The 15,984-nt window shown below is 46.9% G+C and overlaps 2 protein-coding genes across 2 annotated transcripts in view; both read right to left on the bottom strand.

Annotated features, from left to right (window-relative positions):
- LOC140422239 (uncharacterized) overlaps nucleotides 1-15,984 on the bottom strand; it is a 262,902-nt gene that overhangs the window by 90,713 nt on the left and 156,205 nt on the right. The window lies entirely within an intron of this gene.
- The window catches only part of LOC140418014 (uncharacterized), a 110,493-nt gene that overhangs the window by 42,184 nt on the left and 52,325 nt on the right, over nucleotides 1-15,984 (bottom strand). The window contains exons 7-8 of the mRNA XM_072501445.1: nucleotides 5,086-5,202; nucleotides 3,907-4,888 (exon numbers count right to left, since the gene is read on the bottom strand). Of these exons, the coding sequence (XP_072357546.1) occupies nucleotides 3,907-4,888; nucleotides 5,086-5,202 (1,099 nt within the window). The remainder of the gene's footprint in view (nucleotides 1-3,906; nucleotides 4,889-5,085; nucleotides 5,203-15,984) is intronic.

The raw sequence follows: 15,984 nt of genomic DNA, 5'->3' as shown, positions 1-15,984 counted from the left end.
CTCGAGCGCCCTAACTGAACCTGCATGTCTCATCTTTACATAAGCCTCCTTCTTCCTCTTGACAAATGTTTCGACTGCTTTAGTAAACCACGGTTCCCTTGCTCGACCACTTCCTCCCTGCCTGACAGGTACATACTTATCAAGGACACGCAGTAGCTGTTCCTTGAACAAGCTCCACATTTCCATTGTGCCCATGCCCTGCAGTTTTCCTCTCCATCCAATGCATCCTAAGTCTTACCTCATCGCATCATAATTGCCTTTCCCCCAGATATAACTCTTGCTCTGCGGTATATACCTTTCCCTTTCCATCACTAAAGTAAACGTAATCGAATTGTGGTCATTATCACCAAAGCGCTCACCTACCTCCAAATCTAACACCTGTCCTGGTTCATTACCCAGTACCAAATCCAATATGGCCTCGCCTCTCATTGGCCTATCTACATACTGTGTCAGGAAACCCTCCTGCACACATTGGACAAAAACGGACCCATCTAAAGTACTCGAACTATAGAGTTTCCAGTCAATATTTGGAAAGTTAAAGTCCCCCATAACAACTACCCTGTTGCTTTCGCTCCTATCCAGAATCATCTTTGCAATCCTTTCCTCTACATCTCTGGAACTTTTGGAGGCTATAGAAAACCCCTAACAGGGTGACCTCTCCTTTCCTGTTTCTAACCTCAGCCCATACTACCTCAGTAGCCGAGTCCTCATCAAACGTCCTTTCTGCCACCGTAATACTGTCCTTGATCTAAAGAAAGAAAAATTAGTTGCTCCAATCTCTCTAAATAACTGAAGTCCCTCATCCCTGGTGCCGTTTTCGTAAATCTCCTCTGCACCCTCTCTGAGAACTTCACTTCTTTCCTAAAGTGTGGGGCCCATATATAGAGTTCCAATCTAGAGGGTTAGAATTGAAAAACAGGGAGGTTATGCCAACTTGTTCAGAACCAGGGTCAGACTACACTGGGAGCACTGTCAACATTTGTGATCTCCATTTAGAAAAAGGAAACAGAGGCACTGGAGAAGGTGCAACAAAGATTCACAAGAATAATACCAGGACTGAGAGTATTTCACCCTCAGGAAAGGCTGGGGCTGCTTTTCTCTAGAAAAGAGAAGACTGAAGGGAGACCTGATGGAAATCTTTAAGATTATGAAGGGGTTCAATAATCCAATAGGGATTTGATGAGAAACCTCTTTACCCAGCGAGTGGTAAGAATGTGTTGCCAATAATGGTTTCTGACCCTCGCCCCTAAAGATCACTAATCTCAATCCGAACTGAGAGCCCCTCATAAACCTAACACATAATAGCCCGAACCTTCACCCCCAACAGTAACCCTATTCTTAACCACTAATAATCTTAATCATAATAACCTCAACTCATAACCCAAATAACCTTAACCGCTAATATCCATTATCTCTGCCATAAATATCCTAATCATTTGTAACACCAAACTTAACCTGAAGTAACCACTGATCATAAAACCTCAAAGTAGACCCTGATTATCTACTAATTCTTTATAACCCACACCCCTAATCTCCATTAACCAGACCAGGATACAATCCTAACCATAACCTAACAAAGACTCCTTATAACCCAAACTCTGAAACCTTATATCAAATACTAATTATAACCATAAACCTAGCACTAAATGCAGCACTAACTCTAACCTCTGATACACACTAACCGCTAATAATCCTATCCGGGGATTCCTGACCTGTCCCTGAATCACTTGGTTCACCGACTGCTGTGGAGTCACTGGTTAATGTGACATTATCGATGATGCAGCCAGAGTGATGCCCCCTTTGATTCACCCAAAGGTCTGTCAGGGAGGTCAAAATTTGGAACTACTCTATGGGTGTACATACATCACATGGACTGCTGAGGTTCAAGAAAGCGGCTCACCAACACTTTCCTCAAGGGAATTTAGGAATGGACATTAAATGCTGGCCTGGCCACGGACACCGACATCCCATGAAAAAATAACAAAATCGGAGTTCTGGGATTTTGAGCCAGTGACAGTGAAGGAACAACAATATAGTTCCCCATCATAAAAACATAGAAAATAGCAGGAGGAAGCCATTCATCCCTTAGAGTCTGCTCCGCCATTCATTATGATCATGGCTGATAATCCAACTCAGCAATCTGTTCCCGCTTTCCCACCATGTACTTTGAGCTCTTTAGCCCCAAGAATAGAAACATAGAAACAAATCAGGACGGTGTGTGATTCCTGTACAAATCCCTCTATAACACTGAATTAGAGTCACAGTCATAGAATCACAGTACATAAAAGGCCCTTCGGTCCATAGCGTCCACGCCGGTCAAATACAACCACCTAACCATTATAATCCCATTTTCCAGCACTTGGCCCATAGCCTTGAATGCCCTGGGATCGCAAGTGAACATCTAAATATTTCTTAAATGTTACGAGGGTCTCTGCCTCCACCAGCCTTTCAGGCAGTGAGTTCCAAACTCCTACCATCCTCTGGATAAAAGAGTTTGTCCTCACATCCCTCTAAAGCTCTTGCTCTTTACCTTATATCTGTGCCCTCTGGTCATTGGCCCCTCCACCAAGGGGAAATATTTGTTCCTATCTACTCTATCTATGCCCCTCATTTTATACAGCTCAATCATGTGAGAGAGACCCCAGTCAGTGTACTGAGAGAAACTGTGAGAGAGAGAGAACACAGTCAGTGTACTGAGATAAACTGCGAGAGAGAGAGAACCCAGTCAGTGAACTGAGAGAAACTGCGAGAGAGAGAGAACCCAGTCAGTGTACTGAGAGAAACTTTGAGAGAGAGAGACCCCAGTCAGTGTACTGAGAGAAACTGCGAGAGAGAGAAAACCCAGTCAGTGTACTGAGAGAAACTGTGAGAGAGAGAGAACCCAGTCAGTGTACTGAAACTGGGTGGGAGAGAACCCAGTCAGTAACAAAAATAAGTAATGAAATTGAGTCCAGACACAGATTTGCATGAACTGACACCACTTTATTCACAGATTAACAGAGCAAACACTATACTTGAATCAATGTTATTAATTGCTAGAATTGAATGAATTAAGGGTCAGATTAACTATATCACAATAACCCAGTATTAGATAGGTCTGTTTAATACAGAACAGGGTTAAACCCAGTGTCCAATATCAGAGGTTTCTGTGGCTGTTGGACGCCTAGTTTCACTGTACAGCTGACAAGTCCAAAGCTTCAGTGAACTCGTCTACCCAGGGTCTGTTTCTAAACCCTCATCACAACATATTACCTGGTTAGCTATTGCATATATCATCATGGTCGCACAGCTCACACAAAGCTCAACCAGAAACAACGGTTCTTCTTTCTACTGATTCCAGCTCCTATTCCAGCACCATCACCCCCCGATTAGTTGGAGGCCCATTTCCCAGTCAGTCCTCCAGAACCTAGCTGTCTCTCTGTTTGTGTGATGTCCATGGCAGATTCCCAACAGGGTATTCACAGCTAACTTCAGCCCTCAGCTCCGTTGCCTGGCTGACATTGACACGAGAATGGAGAGACAGAAAGGTGCTCGAGACTCAAATGGGAAGTTGAAACTTGTGGCTCTGAATCACCTGTTAGGATCGCTGAAAAGACCGGGATTTATTTTTGATCTACCTGTAGTGGAGGAAAAACACTATTTTCTATACCGGTTAAAATTTCACAGTAACGTCAGTGCAATGTTAATGTAAGCCTACTTGTGACAATAAAGATAATTTTTTTTTAAATGTCCCTCAACCCTTTTGTGGATCATTTCAGTGGAAATGTGCTCTCCCAGGCTTAAAGAGCATCAGCCCACTGGAAGAAAAGTCGTGAGTCCGGCCAGTCCAGCAGAAAGAAACCCTCCGGCCCTCCCACTTCACCAAGTGTCAGAATGAACATGGTTCTGTCCTGGATGTGATTAACAGCAGAATCCAATCCCTGTCATCACTCGTGAACTCGCTGGTGTCTCAGCAGGGATGTGGACCGAGTGAATCCCTTCCCACACTGAGCAGGTGAAGGGCCTCTCCCCTGTGTGAACTCGCTGGTGTATCTGCAAGCTGGATAACTGAGTAAATCCCTTCCCACACGGAGAGCAGGTGAACGGCCTCTCCCCAGTGTGAACCCGCTGGTGTATCCGCAGGTTGGATAAGTCAGTGAATCCCTTCCCACACTGAGAGCAGGTGAACGGCCTCTCCCCGGTGTGAACTCGCTGGTGTATCCGCAGGTGGGATGACTGAGTGAATCCCTTCCCACACTGAGAGCAGGTGAATGGCCTCTCCCCGGTATGAACCCGCTGGTGTCTCTGCAGTTTAGATGAGGTTCTAAACCTCCTTGTGCATTCAGAGCAGCTGAACGGTCTCTCCTCAGTGTGAATGCGCTGGTGAATCATCAGGTCCTGAGAGCTTTTGAAGCCGCTCCCACAGTCAGAACATTTAAAGGGTCTCTCCTGGGTATGAGTGATATTGTGTCTCAGCAGGTTACGTAACCAAGTGAATCCCTTTCCACACTCAGAGCAGGTGAACGGCCCCTCCCCGGTGTGAACTCTCTTATGCGTCAGCAGTTGGGATGAATAACTGAATTCCTTCCCACACTGAGAGCAAGTGAATGGCCTCTCCCCAGTGTGAATTCGCTGGTGTGTCTGCAGGTTGAATGAATCACGGAATCCCTTCCCACACTCAGAGCAGGTGAATGGCCTCTCCCCAGTGTGAACTCGCTGGTGTGTCCGCAGGTTGGAAAACTGAGTGAATCCCTTCCCACACACAGAACAAGAGAAAGGCCTCTCCTCAGTGTGACTGCGTTGATGAGTTTCCAGCTCAGATGGGCACCTGAATCCCTTACCACAGTCCCCACATTTCCACTGTTTCTCCATGATGCGGGTGTCCTTGTGTCTCTCCAGGTTGGACAATCAGTTGACGCCTCACACAGAACATATGCTGGTTTCCCCCCACTGTGAATGGAGTAACACTTTTTCAGGCTGCGTAACTGGTTAACGCTCTTTCCACAGTTCGTGCACTGGAACACTCTCACTCGGATGTGTGTGTCTCGGTGCTTTTACAGTCACACTGATGCATAAAATCTTCTGAAGCAGACAGAACAGACAAACATTTCTACTTCTAGATTCATGATGATATTAAAAGTCCTGATGAGCTGAATGATGGTCAGTTCTTGATGTGACGTTTGATTTGAGATTTGTGTCTGTAAATTCTCATCTTCTAATATCCTGTAAAAGGAGTTTACAAAAGACATCACTGTCAGTACAGGATAGAAATTCAGAACAGACAATTCTAGTTTCTCTGGAACATTCTTTCCTCTCTCGTTCCCCAAAAGCTGTAAATCTCCGTCCCACACTCCCTCCATTCTCACTCTGCTGTATCTAATATTCACCCTCCCAATTCTCCTGAAGGTGCTGATTTAGGGTGATTGACAGATCCATGCTCACTGCTTCCTGTCCTGGACACAGGGACCTGAAAATCTTAATGTAGGCTGCCAGAGATAGATGACTATGTCACTGGACTAAAAATATGTGTAATATAAAGACTGCATTCACTTCCTTCCCCTCCCAATTCTCATGGTGGTGTTGATTGATGCTGATCAACAAATCTAAACTCACCACAACCTGTACAAGAGTAAAGAATCTCCATCCAAGTATATTTACTGATTAGAGATGGCGAGATTCTGAGGAAGAATTTTATTTCATCATCGAGTGGTCATGACCGGGTACTCACTTGACACAAGGGTGGCAGAAGAGGAGATGACCAATAACTTCAAAATGCAATAGGATGGGCATTTGAAGAAAATAAACTTGCAGGGGAACAAGGATAGAGAGGAGGAATGAGGCTGAGTGGATTGTTTACAGGGAGACAGCATTAACTTGAGTTACCAAATGGACTCTGTCAAGTGTTGTAATGACTCTATGACTGGAAATATATAAAGTAGCTACATTACTATCCAGTATGGGTGGCAGGTTGGCACAGTGGTTAGCACTGCTGCCTCACAGCACCAGGGAGCTGGGTTTAATTCCAGCATTGGGTCACTGTCTGTGTGGAGTTTGCACATTCTCCCTGTGTCTATGTGGGTTTCCTCCGGGTGCTCCGATTTCCTCCCACAGTCTAAAGATGCATTCCTGCATTGGTTAGGTGGATTGGACATGCTAAAATGCCCCCGACTGTCCAGGGATGTGCAGTTTAGGATTCGGGGATAGGGTGGATTGGAGCAGGGGGGGGGGGGGGGGACATGGGTCAAAGGGTCAGTGCAGGCTCAATGGATGAAATGGTCTCCTTCTGCACTGCAGAGATTCTATATTACATATCTAGAAATAAATGTATATTCTTACAGAACCATAAATCAATATATCTAATCTGTACCATATAACAATACTAGACATTTCTCTGTCCGATATTAATTTACTGTCCCCTTAAATGTCAGCCATCTCCTGGGGAAACCAGCCCTTTAATTGTGACCATTAGGAAAGAGACCATCCTTTTAGCCAGACAAATAAATGTGTGAAGCTGAGTGAGCAAAGGATGTCAATGTCTTTAAGTGGCGATGCCTGCGTTGGACTGAGCTGGGCACAGTAAGAAGTTTTACATACCCAAGTTAAAGTCCAACAGGTTTGTTTCAAATCACTAGCTTTCAGAGCATAGCTCCTTCCTCAGGTAATGTCTTTAAAAGAGAGAGACCTGGGCCAAGCTTTGCAGAGTCTGCACCCTCCCTGGATTCACTTCCTTTCCCTTCAGTTGCTGCAAGTTACCAACTGAAGGTGAGAATGAGAAAAGAAATGGAAAGGGGGAGAAAATAAAGTGTTTTACTCACAGATGTTAGAGACAGGGGGAGGTTTCAGTCTGTGAAACTCAATCTTCATTCACACAAAGCCCGCGCTTTGATTGTCTGGAGGACCAGAGTCTTTCCGGTCCTCCCATCCTTTCCATTGGCTGCCCGCCGACTGAAGACAATGGACACCGGATGTCACGTGGCCATGGAAGAACTTTTTACCTCAGTAAGTGCGTATCATTGGCCAATGGGAATCGGCTTTTTCTGTAAATGCGCAACTTCCTCTCTCCCTCGAACATGCGCAGTCCTGGGTCACCGGCCCGCGCGGCGGATAGAGCGGTTTCTCTAGCGCCTGGGATTGTGGGGGCTACGACCGCCATTACTTATCCGGAGCCCAGGCTCCAAACTCCCGGGACTGGGATGAAAAGTGGGAGTGGGAGTGGGAGGGTGTAGTGACCCCACCCTGACACAAAGTGCATGTGGGCAGTCACTGGATTGGATTGTGACGCCCCCCTCAGCAAACAGTTTGTTAACTTTAGGTGTAAAGATTTAGACACCTGGGTGGCATATTTGGGAGGGCAGGAGGTGAGAGTGAAAGTGAAACCGAGAGTGAGCATCTTCAGGGGAGGAGAATTGGGAGAAAGCAGGAGGAGGATAGAGGAATTAATTAGTATTACAATCAATAGGGAAGAGGGAGTGTGTGGGGGATAGACATTTATTTATAGATTGAGAGGAAGAAGAATTTCTGTCACAACTAGAATTGCTAGTTCCGAATTTCTATCCTGTAATCAAAGTGATGACTTGATGACGTCAACCCTAACACACCCATTAAAGTCTCTATCCGGTCAGTCTTCAGCCTTCTCTTCCCCAGAGGAAATAGCCACAACCAGTTCAATCTATCGCATAGAAACAAACATCAGAAATAGAAGCAGAAGGGGGGCATTCAGTCCATTGAGCCTGCTGTGCCATTCATTGTGATCATGGCTGATCTTTTTCTTAATTTTTTTTCAATTAAGGGACAATTTGGCATGACCAACTCGCCTACTCTGCATATCTTTGGGTTGTGGGGTGAGACAAGATCATGGCTGATCTTCAAGTTCAATACCCTTGATCCCTTTAGCCCCCGAGAGTTATATCTAACTTATTGAAATTAGACAATGTTTTGGTCCCAATTACTTGTGGTAGTGAATTCCACAGATCACCACTCCCTTGGTGAAAAATTTTCTCCTCACCTCAGTCCTAAAAGGTTTACCCCTCATCCTCAAACTATGAACCCTAGTTCTGGACTTCCACCATCAAGAACATTCTTTCTGTATCTACCCCACCTAATCCGGTTAGAATTTTATAAGTTTCTCAGTGATCCCCTCTCACTCTTCTGAACTCCAATGAATATAATCCTCACCAAATTTCCAGTCCTGCAATCCCAGGAATCAGCCGGGTAAACCTTTGCTGCATTTCCTCCACAGCAACAACATCCCTCCTCAGATAAGGCCATCAAAACTGCTCATAATGCTACAGTTGTGGCCTCATCAACGCCCGAGCCATTTGCAGTAAAATATCCTCCAACACCCCAAACATCGCCACCTCTGGACTCAGCACCACCCTTGTTTTTAATACCTTGGACATGACGTCAGCAAACCCCTGCCAGTATCCCCTAAGTTTTGGACACGCCCAGAACATGTGAACAAGGTTCGCTGGTCCTCCCGCACATTTTGCGCACCTGTCCTCTACCCCAAAGAATCTGCTCATCCGGGCCGCTGCCATGTGAGCCCGGTGAACAACCTTGAATTGGATCAGGCTAAGCCTGGCGCATGTTGCGGTCGCGCTGACTCTACTCAACGCATCCGCCCATAGGCCATCCTGTATCTCACCTCCAAGCTCCTCCTCCCACTTATGCTTCAGCTCCTCGGTCTGCGTCTCCTCTGCCCCCATGAGTTCTTTGTAGATGTCAGAGACGCTCCTCTCCCCCACCCATCCTCTGGAAACTACCCTATCCTAGATCCCCCTTAGTGGCAGGAGTGGGAAGGATGATACCTGTCTACCCAGAAAGTCCCGCACCTGTAGATATCTGAAATCGTTCCCCCTCGCCAACCCAAACTTCTCCTCCATGCTCGGAAAGCTCCCTTCTATGAACAAATCCCCCATCCTCTCAATCCTCGCCCTCCGCCATATTCGGAACCCCCCATCCATGCTCCCCGGGGCAAACCGGTGATTATCACAGATTGGGGACCAAATCAATGCTCCCACTGCTCCCACATACCTCCTCCATTGTCCCCAGACTCTCAGGGCCGCACCACTACGGGGCTGGTGGAGTACCGCGCCGGCGGGAAGGGCAGAGGCGCCGTTACCAACGCCCCCAGACTGGTGCCCTTACACAAGGCCGCCTCCATCCGCTCCCAGGCCGCCCCGCCCCCACCACCCACTTCCTAATCATGGCTATGTTAGCCGCCCAGTAATAGTTACTAAAATTCGTCAACGCAAGCCCCCCCTCTCCCCGACTCCGCTCGAGCATCGCCTTCCTCACTCGCGGGGACCTGCTCACCCACACAAAGCCCCATGATAATTTTGTTGACCTGCTTAAAAAAGGACCGCGGAATGAAGATGGGGAGACATTGAAATACAAACAGAAATCTCTGGGAAGACCGTCATTTTCACCGTCTGCACTCTCCCAGCTAGCGACAATGGGAGTGCATCCCATCTCCGATAGTCGTCCCTCATTTGCTCTACTAAACGGGACAAGTTCAATTTATGTAACCGGCCCCAGTCCCGCGCCACTTGTATACTTAGATATCTGAAACTGTCCCCTACTAATCTAAACGGCAGCTCCCCCAGTCGCCTCTCCTGACCCCTCGCCTGAACTACAGACATCTCTCTTTTCCCCATCTTTAGTTTGTACCCCGAGAACCGGCCAAATTCCCCTAATATTCCCATGATTTCGTCCATCCCCTCTATTGGATCCGAAATGTATTGGAGTAGGTCGTCCGCATAAAGCGAGACTCTGTGTTCCACTGCCCCCCCCCCCCCCCCACCCCTCACCCTCGGACCAGCCCCTTCCAACCCCTTGAAGCTCTCAGAACAATTGCTAATGGCTCTATAGCTAACGTGAACAGCAGTGGGGAGAGGGGGCATCCCTGTCTCGTCCCCCAGTGCAATCTAAAGTAGTCAGAAGTCGTCCTGTTCGTCCGTACTCTTGCCACAGGAGCCTGGTACAGCAGCCTGATCCAATCGATAAAGCCCCTCCCAAATCCAAATCGGCCCAGTACCTCCCATAAATAATCCCACTCAACCCGGTCAAAAGCCTTGTCCGCATCCATCGCAACTACTACCTCCACCTCCCTACTTTCTGGGGGCATCATTATCACATTTAACAGCCTTCTTACATTGGCCACCAACAGCCTGCCCTTAACAAACCCCGTCTGGTCCTCCATGATAATGTCCAGCACACAATCCTCAATCCTGGAGGACAACATTTTGGCCAGCAATTTGGCATCCACATTCAGCAGGGATATCGGCCTGTAAGACCCGCATAACTCCGGGTTCTTGTTCCATTTCAGAATCAACGAAATCGTAGTCTGTGACATCGTCGGGGGCAGAACCCCTCTGTCCCTTGCCTCATTGAAAACCTTGACCAGCACTGGCCCCAATATCCCGGAGAACTTTTTATAGAACTCCGCTGGGTACCCGTCCGGCCCCGGGGCTTTACCCGACTGCATGGCCTTCAGGCCCTCCAATATCTCTTCAACCCTGATCAGGGCCCCTAGCCCTTTTATCAGCTCCCTGCCCACTTTTGGGAGAAAGAAACATCCAAGAAACATCTCACCCCTCCGGCCCCGTAGGGGGCTCCGATATGTACAGCCTACTATAGAAGTCCCTGAACGCCTTGTTCACCCCTGCCGAATCTCCCACCAAGTTCCCCTCCCCATCCATTACTTTCCCTATTTCCGTAGCTGCCTCCCTCTTTCTGAGTTGCTGTGCAAGCATTCTGCTGGCTTTCTCCCTGTGTTCATAAATCGCTCCCCTCGCCTTTCTAAGCTGCTCCAGTGCATTCCCTGTGGTCAGCACGCCAAACTCAGCCTGCAGCCTCTGTCGTTGCCTTAAAAGCTCTGCCTCCGGGGTCTCCGCGTACCTCCTGTCTATCTGTAAAATCTCCTTTACCAGTCGGTCCGTCTCTGCCCTATCCGTCCTGTCCCTGTAGGCCCGGATCAAAATCAGCTCCCCTCTCACCACTGCCTTCAGTGCCTCCCAGACCACCGCTGCTGAGACTTCCCCCATGTCATTTACTTGCAGGTAATTTTGCAAGCATTTCCTCAGTCTCTTGCACACCGCTTCATCCGCCAATAGCCCTACATCTAACCTCCATTGCGGGCACTGATAACCTTCTTCACTAACCTGCAGTTCAACCCACGCCCCCCATCCAAAACTATGCTGCCCACCTCAAATAGCACCCACTTGTTAATCAAGATCGCGACCCCTCTCGTCTTTGTGATCAACCCTGAATGAAAGACCTGACTACCCAGCCTTTCCTTAATCTGACCTGATCCGCCACCCTCAGGTGTGTCTCCTGCAGCATTACCACATCCGCCTTCAGACCCCTCAGATGCGTGAACACACGTGCCCTCTTGACCAGCCCATTTAGCCATCTAACATTCCAACTGATCAGCCTAGTTGGGGGCACCGTGCCCCCCCTCCACCGATCAGCCATCCCCTTTCTTGGTCCCGCCTGCAGCCCCTGCACCGTGCCTCCTCCGACCCGCCCCCCGGAAGCCCCCACCCCCGACCTCCACTCTGTCCCTCAACCCAAGTCCTTCCCTCATCAGCAGAACAACTACCCCCCCTCCCCCCACTAGCAACAACACTCAGTAACCTAACCCATGCCATAAACTAACCATATGCACACCCCCCACTTTGCTTCCGTAAGCTAGCTCACCCAGCTAGCTTGGTGGCCCTCGCCTCCAGCGCCAGATAGTCTCCCACCTATTGTTCCCTCCCTCGCCTCCCCCCCCCCTCATCCAAACAACTTCTCTCATCAAGCCGTCCCCAAACAGTCACCCAGTTAAAAGAAAATCCCACAATAATGCAATTCAAAGTAATTCAAAGTAAAAGGCACTGCCAACCACCCCCATTTGAACAAAGAAAGAAAACCCAAAAACGAATAACTTTTGCTTCCCCCTTCTTAAACAGAACTCAAATACAGAAGAGAAAAAAGACAAACATAATTCAAAAAGTTACATCATAGTTCAAAAAGTTCTCAGTTCACCATCTGCCCTTTTCTTTTCGCAAAGTCCATCGCGTCCTCGGGCACCTCAAAATAATGGTGCTGGTCCTCATATGTGATGCAGAGATGAGCCAGATACAACAACCGAAACTTCACCTGCTTCTTAAAAAAGATTGCCTTGATTTGGTTGAAGCCTGCCCTCTTCCTGCCCACCTCCACGCTCAGGTCCTGGTAAACACGCAGGATACTGTTGCCCCACTTACAGCTCCGCGTACGCTTGACCCACTGAAGAACACATTCCTTGTCAAGGAACCTGTGGAACCTAACTACCATCACCCTCGGAGGGTCTCCCGCTCACGGTTTCCTTGCCAGCGCTCTGTACGCCCTATCCACCTCCACGGGTTGGGGAAATGCCCCATCTCCCAAAAGCTTCTGAAACATACCCGCAATGTATGCGCCAGCATCAGCTCCCTCAGCCCCCTCCGGGAGTCCAACGATTCTTAAGTTCTGCCGGCGGGACCTATTCTCCAGGTCCTCTACCTTCTCCAGAAGCCTTTTCTGCTGATCCTTCAGCATCCCCGCCTCCAGCTCCACCACCGTTTGGTGCTCCTCCTGATCCGCCAGCGCTTTCTCCAGCTTCTGGATTGCCCGATCCTAGGCGTCCAATCTGTGTTCCAGCCAATCAATCGACTCCTTTATCAGATCCAGGCAGTCCCGTTTCTGCTTGGCAAAGCCATCCTGGATGGCCTGCATCAACTGCTCCGTTGATCGCTGGGCCGTCACACCAGGGGTCCGGTCATCAGCCATGTTATTTTCTGTTGCAGCTTCAACCCAGCCCTTGTTTGTCTTCTTATTTCTTCCTTTTTGTGCACTTCTGGTTCTTTTTTCCATACACCAATATGTGGAAACGGTGCCCAATTGCCTCCACCTTCGAGACTAGCTTTTAAAACCGAAAAAAACATGGGGGGAAAGGTCCAAAAGTCCAGCCAGAGCAGGAGCCACCAAATGAGCGAGTTACTCACTCAGACCCGCCACCGGAGGTCTGTTAGATCCCTGTGTTACCCCACTAGCAACTCCCTGCCAATCAGAAAAGGACCATTAATTCCATCTTTTTGCTTCCTGTCTGCTAACCAGCTTTCTATCCATCTCAAGACTCTACCCGCAATCTCAAGCACTTTACTTTACATAGTAATCTGCTTTGTGAGACCTTGTCAAAAACCTACTGAAAGTTTAAATAAACCACATTCACTGGTTCTCCCTCATGAACACTACTAGTTACATCTTCAAAGAATTCCAGTACATTTGTCAAGCATGATTTCCCTTTCATAAATCCATAATTTTTCTAATTACACCCTTGCTTTCCAAATGCTGTGCTATGAAATCCTTGATAATGGGCTCTAGCAAGTTCCTACTACTGACTTTAGGCTCACTGGTCTATAGTTCCCTGTTTTCTCTCTACCTCCCTTTTTGAATAGTGAGGTTATATTAGCTGCACACCAATCTGTAGGAACCATTCAAGAATCCAGAAGTTTGCAAACTGACCACCAATAGATCTATTTCTAGGGCTATTTCCTTAGTACTCTGGGATGAAGATTGTCAGGCCCTGGAGGTTTATCCACCTTCAATCCCATTAATTTCCCCCAAACAATTTCTCTACTAATTTCCTTCAGCTCCTCACTAAAACTTGTGTTCCTCAGAACTTCTGGTACATTATTCATGTCTTCCTTTGTGATGACAGAAGCAAAGTACAGTTTTAGTCCCTCAGCCATTTCTTTGTTCCCCATTATGAATTCCCCCGTTTCTGATTGTAAGGGGCCTACATTCTTTTTTATCAATCTTTTTCTCCTTACATACCTCTAGAAACTTTTACAGTCAGTTTTTACGTTCCCCGCTAGCTTACTTTCATATTGTATTTTCCTCTTCTCAATCAATCCCTTGGTCCACCTTTGCTGAATTTTAAACGGTTTCCAATCCTCAAGTCTGTTACGTTTCTTGCTAATTTGTATGCCTCTTCTTTGAATCTAATACTATCTCTAATTTCCCTTGTAAGCCATGGTTTGGCCACAGTTCCCTTTCTACTCTTGCGCCAAATAGGAATAAACAACTTTTGGAGTTCACCTATTCGTTCCTTGAATTCCTGCATAATCTGCCCACTGTTCTTCCTTTCAGTAATGAAGTTACTGTGAAAAGCCCCGAGTCGCCACATTCCGGCACCTGTTCGGGGAGGCCGTTACGGGAATTGAAACCCCGCTGCTGGCCTTGTTCAAATTGTGGTCATTCATTCCCAACGGTTCTCTCACAACTAGATTGCCAACTAATCCATTCTCATTGCACAGCACCCAGTCCAAGATGGCCTGTTCCCTTGTTGGTTTCTCAACATACTGGTCCAGAAAACCCTCCCATGTACACTCCAGAAATTCCTCCTCTATTGTACTGTGACTAATTTGACTCACCAATGTGTATGCAGATTAAAGTCACCCATAATCACAGATGTTCCTTTGTCACATATGATGTGTTAGGCAGGTCGGTTCGGTGTGGACTGCACTTGATGCAGCAATGCGATAAACAGACCTCTAACACTGTAGAAGATCCAACACGGTTTTATTGAACGATAGAACTAACATACATATTTAACTGTGGGTCGACACTACACTGAACTGACTGGAGACCTTGTACTAGCCTGACAAGACTTACTAGCTACCGCATGGTGTTTGCACTGGCTAGCTCGTGGACTCTGACTATCTCAGTGGCTGGGTCTAGAGAGAGCGGGAAACCTAGTGCTCTCTGGCTTTATAGTGGTAGTGTCCTGTCTGGTGATTGGCTGCACTGTGCTGTGTGCTTACTGATCATCTTGTGTATCAATCATTGCCTGTCTGCACTTCATTATATACATGCGTGGATATTATGACAACATACATCTGATTTCCTGTCTAATGCATTACCACTGCAGTTTAGTGGTCTGTATACCACCCCTACAAATGTGTGTTGCCATTGGTGTTTCTTAACATAACAAAAATTGATTCCAAATCGTCCGTGCTAAAATTTTTCCTCAATATTGTATCAATATCTTCTTTAATCAACAATGCAACGCCACCACCTTTTCCTTTCTGTCTGTCCTGCCTAAGAACTGAATAGCCCTCAATAATTAGTTCCCATCCTTGGTCACCATGGAGCCATGTCTGCATAATCCCAACGATATCATGCCCTATTACATCTACCTGTGCAACTAATCCATCCATTTTATTTCACATGCTTCTGTAACTTAAACACTCTCAGTTCTCGTATCATCCCTGTGAATCTGTTGTGGGAGTTTCATGGTTATGACCAACTGGCCAGATGACACACAAAGTGTTTCAGTTCAAGAACCTCTTTATTCAATCATAAGCAAGGGAGCTACACACCCACCAAGTGTCTTGCCAGCTCCTCGATCACAGAAAATACAGAGTAGTTATATCCTTTCTTATCTTTCAGGTAATTAACATACACCAATGAAAAGAATACATTGTTCAGAAATTATCAATGTCCATTCACAACTAATAATTAGGATTACATAATGCAATTCATCGGAGTATAATTACCAATCATAATCATGGCACGTACATAGTATTATAATATCATCAAGCACATATCTGTCTCTACGTGTCTACGAGCTGCTGGACATATATGAGATAAAATGTACACACGGGCTGTGGTACCTCTACTGCCATCCCATTGTCCTGTGTTCTGTGAGAACCACATGGGTGGCAGCTGCATGCTTGTGTGTCTACATTCTTGCTGAAATTAAAAATCCTTGAATGCTTATCTGTTGCAGTAACTGGTCACTGCAAACTTGTTTCTATCTGCAGGAATATAGCAAGCAGCAGACCATGTAAAACCACCTGGGTTCTATTTAAAAACCTGTATAGGGTTTTACATAAACTGATATGATTTGATTTATTAACCCTTTTAGTCCCCCCTAATGGCCTTTGGTTTACCCAAAACAGGCCAATTTTATGTTGAGTTGCCCCTTGGATCCTT

The sequence above is a fragment of the Scyliorhinus torazame genome, chromosome 5 (assembly GCF_047496885.1).
Source record: "Scyliorhinus torazame isolate Kashiwa2021f chromosome 5, sScyTor2.1, whole genome shotgun sequence".
Classification (NCBI taxonomy): domain Eukaryota; kingdom Metazoa; phylum Chordata; class Chondrichthyes; order Carcharhiniformes; family Scyliorhinidae; genus Scyliorhinus; species Scyliorhinus torazame.
This window is presented reverse-complemented; position numbering and strand designations above follow the sequence as displayed.